The sequence below is a fragment of the Saimiri boliviensis genome, chromosome 14, assembly GCF_048565385.1.
Source record: "Saimiri boliviensis isolate mSaiBol1 chromosome 14, mSaiBol1.pri, whole genome shotgun sequence".
Taxonomy (NCBI): domain Eukaryota; kingdom Metazoa; phylum Chordata; class Mammalia; order Primates; family Cebidae; genus Saimiri; species Saimiri boliviensis.
In genome coordinates this window covers 12,832,880-12,849,712 of record NC_133462.1, presented here as the reverse complement: position 1 = coordinate 12,849,712, position 16,833 = coordinate 12,832,880, and the positions used below count along the sequence as shown (strand labels likewise).

Sequence of the window (16,833 nt, the reverse complement as noted above, 5' to 3'; positions counted from 1 at the left end):
GCTGCCTCTGAAGTCCACCCTGAACGACCTTCAGCCTGTTCCTGTCCCTGAGATGGGCAAACATTGCAAGCAAGAAGCAAACAGCAAACACGCAGCCCTCCCTGTGTGCTGACCTGGGCGCTGGGGCAGAGGTCAGAGACCTCCCGGGCCCACGCCACCTCCAACATGCTCTTGACCTCTTGGATTTTGGTGGAGAGGGGCAGAGGTTGTTCTGGCCTGGTTAGCTGGCGTGAGAGGGTCCCGGTTCAAAACCACCACTTGCTGGTTGGGGAGTCATCGGTAAGTGGCTACGCCCCCACACCAAAGTTGCTTCCCCCGAATTGATAAAGGTGCCACCTGCCAGGTGTGCTGGCTCACGAGTGTGATCTCAGCATTTTGAGAGGCCGAGGCGGGTGGATCACCTGAGGTCAGAAGTTCAAGACCATCCTGGTCAACATGGTGAAACGCTGTCTCTACTAAAAATACAAAAAATTAGCTGGGCGTGGTGTCACATGCCTGTAGTCCCAACTACTCTGGAGGCTGAGGCAAGAGAATTGCTTGAACCCAGAAGGCGGAGGTTGCAGTGAACCGAGATGATGCCACTGCACTCCAGCCTGGGTGACAGAGTGAGACTGCATCTCAAAAAAAAAAAAAAAAAAAAAAAGCCAGGCATGGTGGCTCACGCCTATAATCCCAACACTTTGGGAGGCTGAGGCGGGTGGATCACGAGGTCAGGAGTTTGAAACCAGCCTGTCCAACATGGTGAAACCCCGTCTTAAAAAAAAGAATACCAAAAATTAGCTCGGCATAGTGGCAGGCACCTGTAGTCCCAGCTACTCCGGAGGCTGAGGCAGGTGAATCACTGGAACCCGGGAGGCAGAGGTTTCAGTGAACCGAGATCACGCCATTGCACTCCAGCCTGGGGGACACAGTAAGACTTTATCTCAAAAAAAAGAAAAGAGGCCAGGCGCGGTGGCTCAAGCCTGTAATCCCAGCACTTTGGGAGGCTGAGGCGGGTGGATCACGAGGTCAAGAGATCGAGACCATCCTGGTCAACAAGGTGAAACCTCGTCTCTACTAAAAATACAAAAAATTAGCTGGGCATGGTGGCACATGCCTGTAATCCCAGCTGCTCAGGAGGCTGAGGCAGAAGAATTGCCTGAACCCAGGAGGCGGAGGTTGCGGTGAGCCGAGATCGCGCCATTGCACTCCAGCCTGGGTAACAAGAGCGAAACTCCGTCTCAAAAAAAAAAAGAAAAAAGAAAAAAAAGAAAAGAAAAGAGGGCTCGGCGAGGTGACTCACATCTGTAACATGGTGAGACCTTGTCTTTAAAAAAAAAAAAAGAGATAGAGTCAGGCTCTGAACCCCACACCAAACTGGTTTTCATAACACAATACGTGGTGAGTTTGTTTTTGTTTTTTTTATGTTGGGTTTCTGTTTGTTTGTTTTGGAGACAGGGTCACCCAGGCTGTAATGCAATGGCACAATCATAGCTCACTGTAGCACTGAACTCCTGGGCTCAAGTAATCGTCCCGCCTCCGCCTCCTAAGTAGCTGAAACGACAGGTGCATGCCGCTACACCTGGCTAACTTCTTTTATTTTTAGTAGAGACCAGGTATCCCCATGTTGCCCAGGCTCGTGTGTAACTCCTGGGCTCCGGTGATCCTCACACCAGGGATTATGGGCATGAGCCCCTTGTTTTGTTTTGTTTTTTTAAGAGACGGGGTCGGCCGGGAGCAGTGGCTCAAGCCTGTAATCCCAGCACTTTGGGAGGCCGAGGCGGGTGGATCACGAGGTCAAGAGATCGAGACCATCCTGGTCAACATGGTGAAACCCCGTCTCTACTAAAAATACAAAAAATCAGCTGGGCATGGTGTTGCGTGCCTGTAATCCCAGCTACTCAGGAGGCTGAGGCAGGAGAATTGCCTGAACCTAGGAGGTAGAGGTTGCGGTGAGCCAAGACTGTGCCATTGCACTCCAGCCTGGGTAACAAGAGCAAAACTCTGTCTCAAAAAAAAAAAAAAAAAAAAAAAGAGACGGGGTCTTACTGTGTTGCTCAAGCTGGACTCTCAAACTCCCAGGCTCAAGGGACCCTCCCACCACAGCTTCCTGAGTAACTAGGGTTACAAGTACCTCCCTGCCACAGTACCTGGCTGTTACTGTTTTTTATAACTGTGGTAAAAATACAAATAACAGGCCGGGCACGGTGGCTCACGCCTGTAATCCCAGCACTTTGGGAGGCCGAGGCGGGTGGATCACGAGGTCAAGAGATCGAGACCATCCTGGTCAATATGGTGAAACCCCGTCTCTACTAAAAATGCAAAAAAAAAAAAGTAGCTGGGCATGGTGGCGCGTGCCTGTAATCCGAGCTACTCAGGAGGCTGAGGCAGGAGAATTGCCTGAACCCAGGAGGCGGAGGTTGTGGTGAGCCGAGATCGCGCCATTGCACTCCAGCCTGGGTAACAAGAGCGAAACTCCATCTCAAAAAAAAAAAAAAAAAAAAAAATACAAATAACATGGCCGGGGTGGTGGCTCAAAGTGCTGTAATCACAGCACTTTGGGAGGTCAAGGTGGGAGGATTGCTTGAGCCCAGGAGTTCAAGTCCAGCCTAGGTAACTTGGCAAAAGTGTCTCTACAAAAAATTTAAAAATTAGCTGGGCGGCCAGGCACAGTGGCTCATGCCTGTAATCCCAGCACTTTGGAAGCCTGAGGTGGGCAGATCATCTGAGAGGTCAGGAGTTTGAGACCAGCCTGGCCAACATGGTGAAACCCCCATCTCTATAAAAATACAAAAAATTAGCCAGGAGCTGGGCGCGGTGGTTTATGCCTGTAATCCCAGCACTTTGGGAGGCCAAGGCGGGTGGATCATGAGGTCAAGAGATCGAGACCGTCCTAGTCAACATGGTGAAACCCCGTCTCTACTAAAAATACAAAACATGCCGGGTGCGGTGGCTCACGCCTATATAAATCCCAGCACTTTGGGAGGCCAAGACGGGTGAATCACGAGGTCAAGAGATCAAGACCATCCTGGTCAATATGGTGAAACCCCGTCTCTATTAAAAATATAAAAATTAGGGCCGGGCCCGGTGGCTCACACCTGTAATCCCAGCACTTTGGGAGGCCGAGGCGGGTGGATCACGAGGTCAAGAGATCGAGACCATCCTGGTCAACATGGTGAAACCCCGTCTCTAATAAAACTACAAAAAATTAGCTGGGCATGGTGGCACGTGCCTGTAATCCCAGGTACTCAGGAGGCTGAGGCAGGAGAATTGCCTGAACCCAGGAGGTGGAGGTTGTGGTGAGCCGAGATCGCGCCATTGCACTCCAGCCTGGGTAACAAGGGCAAAACTCCATCTTAAAAAAAAAAAAAAAAAAATATATATATATATATATATATATATATAAATTAGCTGGGCATGGTGGCGCACGCCTGTAGTCCCAGCTACTTGGGAGGCTGAAGCAGGAGAATTGCTTGAACCCAAGAGGCGGAGGTTGCGGTGAGCCAAGATCACGCCATTGCACTGCAGCCTGGGTAACAAGAGTGAAACTCCGTCTCAAAAAAAAAAAAAAAAAAAAAAAATTAGCCAGGCTTGGTGGCAGGTGTCTGTAATCCCAGCTACTTGGGAGGCTGAGGCAGGAGAATCACTTGAACCCAGGAGGCAGAGGTTGCAGTGAGCCGAGATCGCACCACTGCACTCTAGCCTGGGCGACAGAGCAAGACTCCGCCTCAAAATAAAAAAAAAAAAAAAGAAAAGAAAAACATAAAAAACAAAGTTACCACTGAAGCCATTTTTAGGTGTACAGTTCAGTGGCATCAAGAACGTTCACACTGTTGTGTAACCATCCCCACTATTTCCAGGATATCTTCGTCATCCCAGACAGAAACTCTGGGTGTTTTCAATCTGCTGACGATTGCTACCTAAGAACTCCAGGGGACATTTGTTGCTCACCTACTGTGCTCAGCTGGGGCCTCAGGGATTGACAGGATTCTGCCGAGGCTGACATCTGGGTCAGGACAGTCCTGCACAGTTCAGGTTGTGGCCAAGGTTGGGTTTGCAGATTTGCCATATAAAATGCAGGATGCTCAGTTACATTGGAATTTCAGATTAATAGCAAAAAAAAATTTTGGTGTAATTCCCAAATACTGCATGGGACATATATTATATATGTATATATATTCTATTGCACTTTAGGTTCTGGGGTACATGTGCAGAACACGCAGGATTGTTGCATAGGTACATACATGGCAATGTGGTTTGCTGCCTCCATCCTCGTCACCTATATCTGGCATTTCTCCCCATGTTATCCCTCCCCAACTCCCTATACCCCGCTGTCCCTCCCCTAGTCCCCCCCAACAGACCCCAGTGTGTGCTGCCTCACATGGGACATATTTATACTAAAATATCATGCATTGTTGATTTGAAATTCAAATGTAATTAGGCCTTCTCCATATATATATATATATATATATATATATATATATAATTTTTTTTTTTTTAAACAGAGTCTCACTTTGTCACCCAGGCTGGAATGCAGTGGCATCATCTTGGCTCACTGCAACCTCCGTGTCCTGGGTGAAGCGATTCTCCTGCCTCAGCCTACCAAGTAGCTGGGACTACAGGCGTGCGCCACAATGCCCAACTAACTTTTCTGTTTTTAGTAGAGACGGATTTCACCATGTTGGCCAGGATGGTCTCAATCTCTTGACCTCGTGGTCCGCCCACCTTGGCCTCCCAAAGTGCTGGGATTACAGGCATGAGCCACCGTGCCCGGCTGAGCCTTCTCTGTTTTGTCTGACAAACATAGACAAAAGAATCCAGCCCATGGTCCCCTGACTGAGCCATGTGCTCTGGGGTGCAGCTGGGTCCTTCAGGAGAAAAATGCTCTTTTATTTCTGGCGCTGGAACTGTTCTGATGTGGGTGGGGGGGTTGTTGGTTATTGTTGCTGTTTTGTTTTTGAGACAGGGTCTCTCTCTGTCACCCCTCCGGAGTAGCTGAGATTACAGGTGCACACCACCACACCTGGACAATTTTTCTATTTTTAGTAGAGACAGGGTTTCACCATGTTGGTCAGGCTGGTCTTGAACTCTTGACCTCAACTGATCTGCCTGCCTCGGCCTCCCAAAGTGCTGGGATTACAGGTATGAGCCACCGTGCCCAGCCAATTTTGTATTTTTTGTAAAGATGGGGTTTCAGCCACTCCCTCCTGCCATCAGCTGACCTGGAGGGCTGGAGGTGGCGGCATATTAAAAAAAAAATTTTTTTTTTTTTTTTTTTTTTTTTTTGAGACGGAGTTTCCCTCTTGTTACCCAGGCTGGAGTGCAATGGCGCGATCTCGGCTCACCGCAACCTCCGCCTCCTGGGTTCAGGCAATTCTCCTGCCTCAGCCTCCTGAGTAGCTGGGATTATAGGCATGTGCCACCATGCCCAGCTAATGTTTTGTATTTTTAGTAGAGATGGGGTTTCACCATGTTGACCAGAATGGTCTCGATCTCTTGACCTCGTAATCCACCTGCCTCAGCCTCCCAAAGTGCTGGGATTACAGGCTTGAACCACCGCACCCGGCCAAAAAATTTTTTTAATAAACGATAAATAATAAGAAAAAGAGACAAGGTTTCAGCTTGTTGCTTAGGCTGGTCTCAAACTCCTGGGCTCAAGCGGTCTGCCTGCCTCAGCCTCCCAAAGCGCTGGGATTACAGGTGGGAGCCATCCGCCTGGCCCTGGAGCTGATGTTGATCACCTTCTACCATGTGCACCTGCAGCTTTTCTGCAGCAGCCTCAACCCTCCTGCACGAGGATGCTGGGAGGCAGGTGCTTCCTATCAACCCGTGTTACAGTTGAAAAATACGAGCCCCAGAAGAGAGAACGTATTTGTCCAGCTCACGGGGTGAAGGAGTCGGGATTTGAAGCCCAGGTCCGTCAGAAGCCAGAGTCACCCAGAGGAGAAAGAGCTGGAATTGAGAAGTCCGGGGATGCTTGGAGGTGACTGGGCCCCAGCGCACCCCGGAGGAAACAGAGGCTGGAGATATGTGACTGTGTTGCTGTTTCCTGACATCACCCCTTGGGCCCTGCTGAGGCCCTACCACGTGCCTGGCCCTGCAGCCCAGGAGCTGGGGGAAATTAGACACAAAATAATAACGGCAATGATCTTTGAGCACCTACACTGCTAGGCTCCACGGTAAGAGCTTCCTTTGATTTTTTTTCAAGGTTTTTTTTCCTTTTAATAGACAGTCCTTGGAGTCTTGCTCTGTCGCCCAGGCTGCAGTGCAGTGACACAACCGTGGTCACTGTAGCCTTCGACTCCTGGGTTCAAGCGATTCTCCTGCCTCAGCCTCCCTTGTAGCTCGGATTACAGGCACCCACCATCATGCCCGGCTAATTTTTGTATTTTTGTAGAGACAGAGTTTCACCATGTTGGCTAGGCTGCTCTTTAACTCCTGACCTCAGGTGATCCACCCGCCTTGGCCTCCAAACTGCTTGGATTACAGGCGTTTGAGCCACCACTCCCGGCCGCCTTTGTGTGCTTTTTGAGACAGTCTTGCTCTGTTGTCCAGGCTGGAGTGCAGTGGAGAGATCTTGGCTCACTGCAACCTCCACCTCCCAGGTTCAAGTGATTCTCCTGTCCCAGCCTCCTGAGTAGCTGGGATTACAGGTGCATGTCACTAAGCCTGGCTAATTTTTTTTTTTTTTTTTTTTGAGACAGAGTTTCGCTCTTGTTACCCAGGCTGGAGTGTAATGGCGCAATCTTGGCTCACCGCAACCTCCGCCTCCTGGGTTCAGGCAATTCTCCTGCCTCAGCCTCCTGAGTGGCTGGGATTACAGGCATGTACCACCATGCCCAGCTAATTTTTGTATTTTTAGTAGAGACGGGGTTTCACCATGTTGACCAGGATGGTCTCGATCTCTTGACCTCGTGATCCACCCGCCTCGGCCTCCCAAAGTGCTGGGATTACAGGCTTGAGCCACCACGCCCGGCCAGCCTGGCTAATTTTTATATTTTTGGTAGAGAGGAGGTTTCACCGTGTTGGCCAGGTTGGTCTCAAACTCCTGGCTTCATATGATCCGCCCTCCTCAGCCTCCCAAAGTGCTGGGATTACAGGTGTGAGCTGTGGCGCCTGGCCTTTCTATTTATGCTACTCAGTTAATGTCCTGAAATATGGACTGCGCCTCCCAGTTTATGAAGGAGGAAACTGAGTCCAGCCAATAAGGCTGTCATGGAGGTGAATTTGAACTTGCCTCAGCGCAGGAGGCTCAAGAGTCATCTGTCGGCCGGGCGCGGTGGCTCAAGCCTGTAATCCCAGCACTTTGGGAGGCCGAGGCGGGTGGATCACGAGGTCAAGAGATCGAGACCATCCTGGTCAACATGGTGAAACTCCGTCTCTACTAAAAATACAAAAAATTAGCTGGGCATGGTGGCACGTGCCTGTAATCCCAGCTACTCAGGAGGCTGAGGCAGGAGAATTGCCTGAACCCGGGAGGCGGAGGTTGCGGTGAGCCGAGATTGCGCCATTGCACTCCAGCCTGGGTAACAAGAGCGAAACTCCGCCTCAAAAAAAAAAAAAAAAAAAGAGTCATCTGTCTTCTCTCAGCATGATGTGGTGTGGACAGAAGGGAGGCCCACAGAAGCATGACCTCTGATTGCCGCTGTCACCTGGGCCCCGCTCTCTAAAGTCCCTGCCAAGGGGCGTGGGGAGATGGCCGGGGGAGGGCCCTGCTCCAGGCATGCTTTCCTCCCCCCGCCCACAGAGCTGAGCAGAGGGACAGAGGGACGGAACCCCTAGAAATGTCCCTCCTCAGACACAGTCTCCAGGCCCTGCCCTTGCTGTGCCTCTGCGTGTTGGTCCTGGCCTGCATTGGGGGTGAGAAGAAGAGGGTGGAGGGATGTGGGGCCCACATCCTGGTGGGTATGAGTGTGGCTGTGTGTCCTGTGGCTTCGTAGCTACATGAGACATGAGTGCCCAGCATGTATGTTTCATGGCATGCGTATGCATATGTATGTCGGGGAGTGTGTCAGTGGCTGAGCATGAAATGTGAATGCAGCATTGGTACACACGGATCACCTGTGTGCATGCAAGTGGGAGTATGCAGCCATGGCAAAAGTGCATGTCTGGCCGGCAAAGTGGCTCACACCTGTAATCCCAGCACTTTGGGAGGCCGAGGCGGGTGGATCACAAGGTCAGGAGTTTGAGACCAGCCTAGCCAACCTGGTGAAACCCTATCTCTACTAAAAATACAAAACTTAGCCAGGCATGGTGGCAGGCAACTGTAATTGCAGCTACTGGGGAAGCTGAGGCAGGAGAATTGTCTGAACCTGGGAGGTGGAGGTTGCAGTGAGCTGAGACCCAGCCACGGCACTCCAGCCTGGGCAACAGAGAAGGACTCCATCTCAAAAAAAATGTGCATGTCTGTGATTGTGCGTGCATGTGTTTGTGTGAACTTCTCTGTGGGGTATGTGTGTGCAAAATATTGAGTGTGTGGATGCATTTGAGGGGTCTGTGAGTGTGTGCTGGTGTGTATGTCTGTGTTTTGCATATGCATTTTTTTTGGGGGACTGAGTTTTACTCTTGTTGCCCAGGCTGGAGTACAATGGCACAATCTCGGTTCATTGCAGCCTTCACCTCCCAGGTTCAAGCAATTCTCCTTCCTCAGCCTCCCAAGTAGCTGGGATCACAGACATGTGCCACCACGCCGGGCTAATTTTGTATTTTTAGTAGAGACTGGGTTTCTCTACAGTTGGTTAGACTGGTCTTGAACTCCCAGCCTCAGGTGATCCACCTGCCTTGGCCTCCCAAAGTGTGTGAGCCACTGCACTGGCTTGTTTTTTGTTTGTTTGTTTGTTTTTGAGATGGAGTTTCGCTCTTGTTACCCAGGCTGGAGTGCAATGGCGTGATCTCGGCTCACCGCAACCTCCGCCTCCTGGGTTCAGGCAGTTCTCCTGCCTCAGCCTCCTGAGTAGCTGGGATTACAGGCACACACCACCATGCCCAGCTAATGTTTTGTATTTTTAGTAGAGACGGGGTTTCACCATGTTGACCAGGATGGTCTTGATCTCTTGACCTCGTGATCCACCCGCCTTGGCCTCCCAAAGTGCTGGGATTACAGGCTTGAGCCACCGTGCCCGGCCCTTTTTTTTTTTTTTTTTTTTTTTTTTTTTTTTTTTTTGAGATAGAGTCTCAGTCTGTTTCCCTGGCTGGAGGGCAGTGGCACGATCTCGGCTCACTGCACCATTGACCTCCTGGGTTCAAGCAATTCTCCTGCCCCAGCCTTCAGAGTACCTAGGACTACAGGCGCACGCAACCACACCTGCTCATTTTTTTTTTTTGAGATGGAGTTTCGCTCTTGTTACCCAGGCTGGAGTGCAATGGCGCAATCTCGGCTCACCGCAACCTCCGCCTCCTGGGTTCAGGCAATTCTCCTGCCTCAGCCTCCTGAGTAGCTGGGATTACAGGCACGCCCAGCTAATTTTTTGTATTTTTAGTAAAGATGGGGTTTCACCATGTTGAACAGGATGGTCTCGATCTCTTGACCTCGTGATCCACCCGCCTTGGCCTCCCAAAGTGCTGGGATTATAGGCTTGAGCCACCGCGCCCGGCTCACCTGCTAATTTTTTATATTTTTGGTAGAGATGGGGTTTTGCCATGTTGCCCAGGCTGGTCTTGAACTCCAGACCTCAGGTGATCCGCTCGCCTTGGCCTCCCAAAGTACAGTACTGGTGTTACAGGCGTGAGCCACCACAACCGGCTGGCATTTAAATTTTTAACACGTATATAGCGTCTACGATGTACAAGGCACCATTCTGTGTGCATCGTATGTATTAACTCTCAAATCTCACAATAACCTTGAGGTAGGTACTATTATCCCATTCTACAGAAGGGGAAACTGAGTCATGGAGAGAGAGGTTAAGTCACTGGCTGAGGCACACAGCCGGTCACAGGTGACCTCCGTGTGACGGCTGGTCCCTGTAGGCCAGGCTTTGTCCAGATGCATGGGTAGAAGGTCTGGCCTGAAAAGAGGAACTGACAGCAAGGCTAAGCCCTGGGGAAGAAAGTCACCGCCTGCTCTCCCTCCACTGTCCATAGAGGTAGCTTAGACAGGGTGGGGGTCACAGTAGAACTAAGGGGGAAGGAGGTGTTCCTGGGCACCAAGATCAGGTGGTGAAGGGAGGCATCAGAGGATGGCAGTTAGAGTGGGGATTAGAGGGAAAGCACAGGCAGACGGTGACAAGAGGGGCTGCTGACACACGGCAAAGAGATGTCCCTGCTGGGCATGGTGACTCATGCCTGTAATCCCAGCACGTTGGGAGGCCAAGGTGGGCAGATCACTTGAGATCAGGAGTTCAAGACCAGCTTGGCTAACATAGTGAAACCCCATCGCTACTAAAAATACCAAAATTAGCCGGGCATGATGGCAGGTACCGGTAATTTCAGCTACTCAGGAGGCTGAGGCAGGAAAATTGCTTGAATCCGGGAGGTGGAGGTTGCAGTGAGCCGAGATCAAGCCCCTGCCCTTGACCCTGGACAAGGGAGCCAGAGACTCCGTCTCAAAAAAAAAAAAAAAAAAAAAAAAGAGAGATGGCTGATGGTTAAAGAAGAATAGGAAGTTAGGAGGTCGGGGGACATATAAGGGTAAAGGCAGGAGGCGAGAGGACTGGCCGGGGGCTGCCCCTGTGCCACCAGGAGTGACAGATGAGCATGGAGGGAAAGGGAAGAGGGGGGATTCTAGGGTCCTAGCCCACCCCAGTTGTCTCCTGGTTCCAACCTAGCATGCCAGTCAGAAGCCTATGAAGGCACCCCAAGCCCTCCACCAGAGCAAAAGAAAAGTCACTGGAACCTGGTGCAGAGCAGGATGAAGGAGTTCCTGGAGCCAGCGGTGACCAGGACCAGAGACAGGTGGCAGTGGCTCTGGTGAGTGTGTGCTGGGCTGGACTGCAGGAGGGGACTACTGGGTCTGAGGGAGGAGGGGGCTGGGGCCTGGATCCCCGGGTCTGAGGGAAGAGGGGGCTGGGGGCCTATACCTCTGGGTCTGAGGGAGGAGGGGGCTGGGGCCTGGATCCCCGGGTCTGAGGGAGGAGGGGGCTGGGGCCTGGATCCCTGGGTCTGAGGAAGGACGGGCCTGGGGTTTAAACCCCTGGGGCTGAGGGAGGGGGAAAGAGTAGGAGTGGGGCTTTGAACCCTTGGTCCGGGAGGAGTGGAGGGTTAGATGTGAGAGCAGGAACTCCTGGATCAGAGAGAGAGTCGGATCGATGGGGCACAGACCAGCTGGGAATCGCTGGGGTCTGCACTGTGATGTCCCCTCTGCCACAGGAGCCTCAGCGCCCTCCGGGGCTTCATGCAGACCTACTATGACGACCACCTGAGGGACCTGGGTCCTCGCACCAAGACCTGGCTCCTGGAATCCAAAGATAGCCTCTTGAACAAGACCTACAGCCTGTGCCCCAGGCTTCTCTGTGCGGACAAGAAGTAGGATTAAAATGTCCATAAAAGCCAGGTGTGGTTGTGGTGTGTGCCTGTAGTCCCAGCTCCTCAGGAGGCTTAGGCAGGAGGATGGCTTGAGCCCAGGCGCTCAAGACCAGCCTGGGCAACACAGCAAGATCTCTTGGGAGGAAAAAAGAAAAAATTAAGTTCATACTTCTCCAATAAATACGGTCTCACCTGTGCCCCTGTCTGGCTCCTTCCCCAGTGTGGCCAGTAATAACCCTACCCCACAGCCTCGCAGGAATTAATGAGTAGAAGAGATGACACCTGACGTGGGAGGGAGATTTGGAGGGTAGGGAAGGGTGTCAAGGGATAACACCCCGTTGTGGGCTTGCGGAGGGTGGGGAACTTGGAGGCGAGTCAGTTTCAGGAGAGTGAGGGCGGGTTTAGCAGATTTCCACAATGGCTGTCACTGAGAGCTTTGCCTTTGTCTCCCACAAGATCTGACTCCCAGCACCTCAAACCCCTCCACGGCCACCAGCCCAACCTCTGTCAGGGGTGAATTCTTAGTGTGAGGGTTCCCTGTTGCTCCAGTGAAGGTTCCTTGTGGCTTGACCTTGGGAGATGTCATTGCCCTTTCCGCCCCTTTCCGCCCCTTTCCACCCCCTCGGTGGTTCCGTTGGCCAGGACTTTGGCCTAGACCATGGATGGGGGTGGTGGCTATGGAGCGGAGGTGGGTCTCAACAGCTATAAAGCCTCTCTGTGCCCATTCAGAGCCGGTGAGGACAGCCTGCCAGTCTGGTAAGAGAGGGACCTGGGGTGTGGGGGCAGGGAGGGCGTCAGCAGGGAGGGGGTAAAGATCAATAAAGCAGGAATTGTAAGAGGCACAATGTCAGAAGCCTGTGTTGGAACCATGATTTGTGTGTGTGTGTGTGTGTGTGTGTGTGTGTGTGTGAGAGAGAGAGAGAGAGAGAGAGAGAGAGAGAGAGAGAGAGAGAGAGAGACTGAAGGAGTCTTGCTATGTTGCCTAGGCTAGACTCAAACTCCAGGGCTCAAGCAGTCCTTCTGCCTCAGCCTCCCCATTAGCTGAGACTACGGTGCACCACGACACCCTGCAAATCACAGAATTTAGAATCGTAGCCTATTTGAGCTTGTGCCTGGAGTTGGGGTAGCTGAGGTGGAGAAGATCCCTTGAGCCCAGAAGTTCGAGGCTGCAGTGAGCTGTGATCTCGCTACCGTGTTCCAGCCTGGGTGATGGAGAAACCCCGTTTCTAAAAGAGAAAAAGGGTGAGATTCAGTGGCTTACGTCTGTACTCCCAGCTACTCGGGAGGCTGAGGCAGAATAATTGCTTGAACGCAGGAGGTGGAGGTTGCATTGAGCCCAGATCGCACCACTACACTCCAGCCTGGGTGACAGAGCAAGACTGTCTCAAAAAAATAAAATAAAAAGCCGGGCTCGGTGGCTCAAGCCTGTAATCCCAGCACGTTGGGAGGCCGAGGCAGGTGGATCACGAGGTCAAGAGATCGAGACCATCCTGGTCAACATGGTGAAACCCCATCTCTACCAAAAATACAAAAAATTATCTGGGCATGGTGGCACGTGCCTGTAATCCAGCTACTCAGGAGGCTGAGGCAGGAGAATTGCCTAAACCCAGGAGGCGGAGGTTGCGGTGAGCCGAGATCGCGCCATTGCACTCCAGCCTGGGTAACAAGAGCGAAACTCCGCCTCAAAAAAAAAAATTTTTTTGGCCGGGCGCGGTGGCTCAAGCCTGTAATCCCAGCACTTTGGGAGGCCGAGGCGGGTGGATCACAAGGTTGAGAGATCGAGACCAACCTGGTCAACATGGTGAAACCCCGTCTTTACTAAAAATACAAAAAATTAGTTGGGCATGGTGGCGCGTGCCTGTCATCCCAGCTACCCAGGAGGCTGAGGCAGGAGAATTGCCTGAACCCAGGAGGCGGAGGTTGCGGTGAGCCGAGATCGCGCCATTGCACTCCAGCCTGGGTAACAAGAGCGAAACTCCGTCTCAAAAAAAAAAAAAAAAAAAAAAAAAAAAAATTTTTTTTCAAAAACTAGAAAGAGTTGTAGGCCGGGTACGGTGGCTCAAGCCTATAATCCGAACACTTTGGGAGGCCGAGGCGGACGGATCACTTGAGGTCAGGAGTTTGAGATCAGCCTAGCCAACGTGAAGAAACCCCGTCCCTACTAAAAATACAAACATTAGCCAGGCATGGTGGCTCATGCTTGTAATCCCAGCTATGCAGGAGGCTGAAGCAGGAGAATTGCTTGAAACCGGGAGATAGAGGTTGCGGTGAGCCAAAATCGCACCACTGCACTCCAGCCTGGGTGACAGGCTGGAAAAAAATTGTAGAGCATTTGCTTGTTCTCTGGGGCTCAGGACTCAACCTCTTTCTGCTGCAGCTTCCTCATCTCCTATGTGTGGATGACGATATTGCGCCATGCGGATGTTTGCCATCACCAAGAGTGGGTGGGTGAGGACTCAATGAGCAGGTGCAGGGAGATGAGGTCTGACGTAGGGCAGAGCCCAAAGGAAACGTGTCTGATCTAGTGTGAGTCCTTAATGGTGTGTGCAGAGCACCTCGCTGCACCCACTCAGCCTTACCAACAGGGAGGGCCTTTGCTGTGTTCCCTGCTGGGCCCAGAACTGTTGAGGTGCTCAAGAAAGGCTTCTAGGCTGGCCTCAGTGGCTCACACTTACACTCTCAGCACTTTGGGGAGGCTGAGATGGAGAATTGCTCGAGCCCAGGACTTCCAGACTAGCCTGGGCCCAGTCGGCCTGCCGTATGACACCCCCTCCATGTGGCAGGTCTCCTGACACCATGGGCACACGATTCCTCCTGGCTCTGTTTCTTGTCCTCCTGGTACTGGGATTCGGTGAGTGTGGGCTTCAGTGGAGGGAGGTTCGGGGAGTGAATGCCAAGCGTCTTCCCAACCCAGGCGCTTCCTACCCGTGCCTCTGCCCTCCCCTCTCCTTCCTACCTCCTTTTCCCCTGCTGTAGCCCCGAGTACTCCCCTGACACACTCTCCCCCTGCAGAGGTCCAGGGGGCCCCTCTGCCCCAGCAAGAAGAGTCGGCAGGCCCCGCCCTGCTTACCCAGATGCGGGAATCACTCTCCGGGTACTGGGACTCAGCAAAGGCTGCTGCCTCCAGCCTGTACCAGAAGACATACCTGCCCGCCGTAGACGAGAAACTCAGGTAGTACCCGTGCCTGCAGAACTGCGGTCTGGCACATACCACCTACTGCATCCAGGAGCCAGGGGGCCCGCCCCAGCCCTTCCTCCCTCAGACCCAGGCCCCTGCCCCTCCTCCCTCACACCCAGGGATCTAGGCCTCAGGCCCTCCTCCCTCAGACCCAGGGCCCCTTGCCCAGCCTCCCTCACACCCAGGCAGGGGTCCAGGCCCCCAGCCCCTCCTCCTCCTTTAGATCGGGGAGTTCAGGCCTCAGGCCCTCCTCCCTCAGACCCAGGGCCCCTTGCCACACCCAAGCAGGGGTCCAGGCCTCAATCCCTCCTCCCTCAGACCCAGGCCTCCCACCCCTCCTCCCTCACACCCAGGGGTCCAGGCCTCAGGCCCTCCTCCCTCAGACCCAGGCCTCCCGCCCCTCCTCCCTCAGACCCAGGGGTCCAGGCCTCAGGCCCTCCTCCCTCAGACCCAGGCCTCCCGCCCCTCCTCCCTCAGACCCAGGGGTCCAGGCCTCAGGCCCTCCTCCCTCAGACCCAGGGGTCCAGGCCTCAGGCCCTCCTCCCTCAGACCCAGGCCGCCCGCCCCTCCTCCCTCACACCCAGGGGTCCAGGCTTCAATCCCTCCTTCTCTAACCCTCTGTCCTTTCTCCCCAGGGACATGTACAGCAAAAGCACAGCCGCCGTGAGCACTTACGCGGGCATTTTCACGGACCAGGTTCTTTCTATGCTGAGGGGAGAGGAGTGACGGCCATATCCCCAGTCTGTGGGTAAGGGGAGAGTCCCCCGCTCTCCCGGTTCCTCATGTTCAGACTGAGCTCCCCCTTCCGAGTAGCTCTTGCATCGTGCTCCCACCTCTAGCCTGAATTCTTCTCAATAAAAAAAAACAATTCAAGTTCCTTTTCATGGATTTCACTGCTTTTCTGAGGACTCAGGGGCCAGGATGGAGGGGCTGACTCAGTCTAGCCAGCATTTAATGAGTACCTACTGTATGTATGGAGCCCTAACCTGGTCCATGGGAATAAAGGAGGGAATATTAACAATATATTTGTTTGTTTGTTTGTTTGTTTGTTTTGGTTTTTTTGTTTTTTTTTTTTGAGACGGAGTTTCGCTCTTGTTACCCAGGCTGGAGTGCAATGGCGCGATCTCGGCTCACTGCAACCTCCGCCTCCTGGGTTCAGGCAATTCTCCTGCCTCAGCCTCCTGAGTAGCTTGGATTACAGGCACATGCCACCATGCCCAGCTACTTTTTTGTATTTTTAGTAGAGACGGGGTTTCACCATGTTCACCAGGATGGTCTCGATCTCTTGACCTCGTGATCCACCCGCCTCGGCCTCCCAAAGTGCTGCGATTACAGGCTTGAGCCACCGCGCCCGGCCCTGGCAACTGGACTTTGTAACCGACCTTAGTCAACCTCATGACTGCAGACCCTACAACCCTCTCCCAGCTTGCAAAACCTCCCTGAACTGTAACTTCTGTAACTTCCCACTGCCTACCCCAAACCTATAAAACCAACTCCTACCCCACCACCCTCTGCTGACTCTCTTTTTGGGTTCAGCCTGCCCACACCTGGGTGAATAAATAGCCATGGTGCTCACACAAAGCCTGTTTGTGGGGGGAGGGTCTCTTCATTCAGAGCACACATTTAACAGTCTCCAGTTCCTGGGCTCAAGCAATCTGCCCATTTTGGCCTCCCAAAGTGCTGGGATCACAGGGGTGAACCACTGCACCAGGCCTGTGCTGACACTTTAAATGTGCCAATGCAGTTAGTGTATAACGATCCCGTGGCAGAGGGGAGAATGGTGCCCAAGTCACTGCTGCATTGGCTGGGCCCCAAGAAGACATACCTCTAGGCCTGGTGCAGTGGCCCACATCTGTAATCCCAGCACTTGGGAAGGCCGAGGTGAGCAGATCATCTGAGATCAGGAGTTCAAGACTAGCCTGGCCAACATGGTGAAACCCCATCTGTACAAAAATACAAAAAATTGCCAGGCATGATAGTGGGTGCCTGTAATCCCAGCTACTTCGGAGGCTGAGGTGGAAGAATCACTTGAACCCAGGAGGCAGAGGGTGCAGTGAGCTGAGATCATGCCATTGCACTCCAGCCTGGGTGACCCAGCAAGACTCTGTCCAAAAAAAAAAAAAAAAAAAAAAAAAAAGCCCTCTAGAGCCTGTGCTCATTGACAAACCTCATGCAATCATCCCACATGCATTACTGAGACCCTACCTAGCTCTGGG

General features: G+C 52.7%; 2 protein-coding genes across 2 annotated transcripts; both read left to right on the top strand.

The window, feature by feature from the left end:
- The first annotated feature begins 7,712 nt into the window (after positions 1-7,712).
- On the top strand, positions 7,713-11,466 carry APOC4 (apolipoprotein C4). The gene is made up of 3 exons (XM_039465400.2): positions 7,713-7,839; positions 10,743-10,884; positions 11,284-11,466. Exons 1-3 carry the CDS (start codon positions 7,764-7,766, stop codon positions 11,441-11,443), a joined length of 378 nt encoding a protein of 125 aa, XP_039321334.1. The 5' UTR covers positions 7,713-7,763; the 3' UTR covers positions 11,444-11,466.
- A 625-nt stretch (positions 11,467-12,091) lies between these two features.
- On the top strand, positions 12,092-15,499 carry APOC2 (apolipoprotein C2). Its single transcript, XM_039465399.2, has 4 exons — positions 12,092-12,195; positions 14,223-14,290; positions 14,452-14,611; positions 15,253-15,499. Exons 1-4 carry the CDS (start codon positions 12,098-12,100, stop codon positions 15,341-15,343), a joined length of 417 nt encoding a protein of 138 aa, XP_039321333.2. The 5' UTR covers positions 12,092-12,097; the 3' UTR covers positions 15,344-15,499.
- The last annotated feature ends 1,334 nt before the right edge of the window (positions 15,500-16,833 follow it).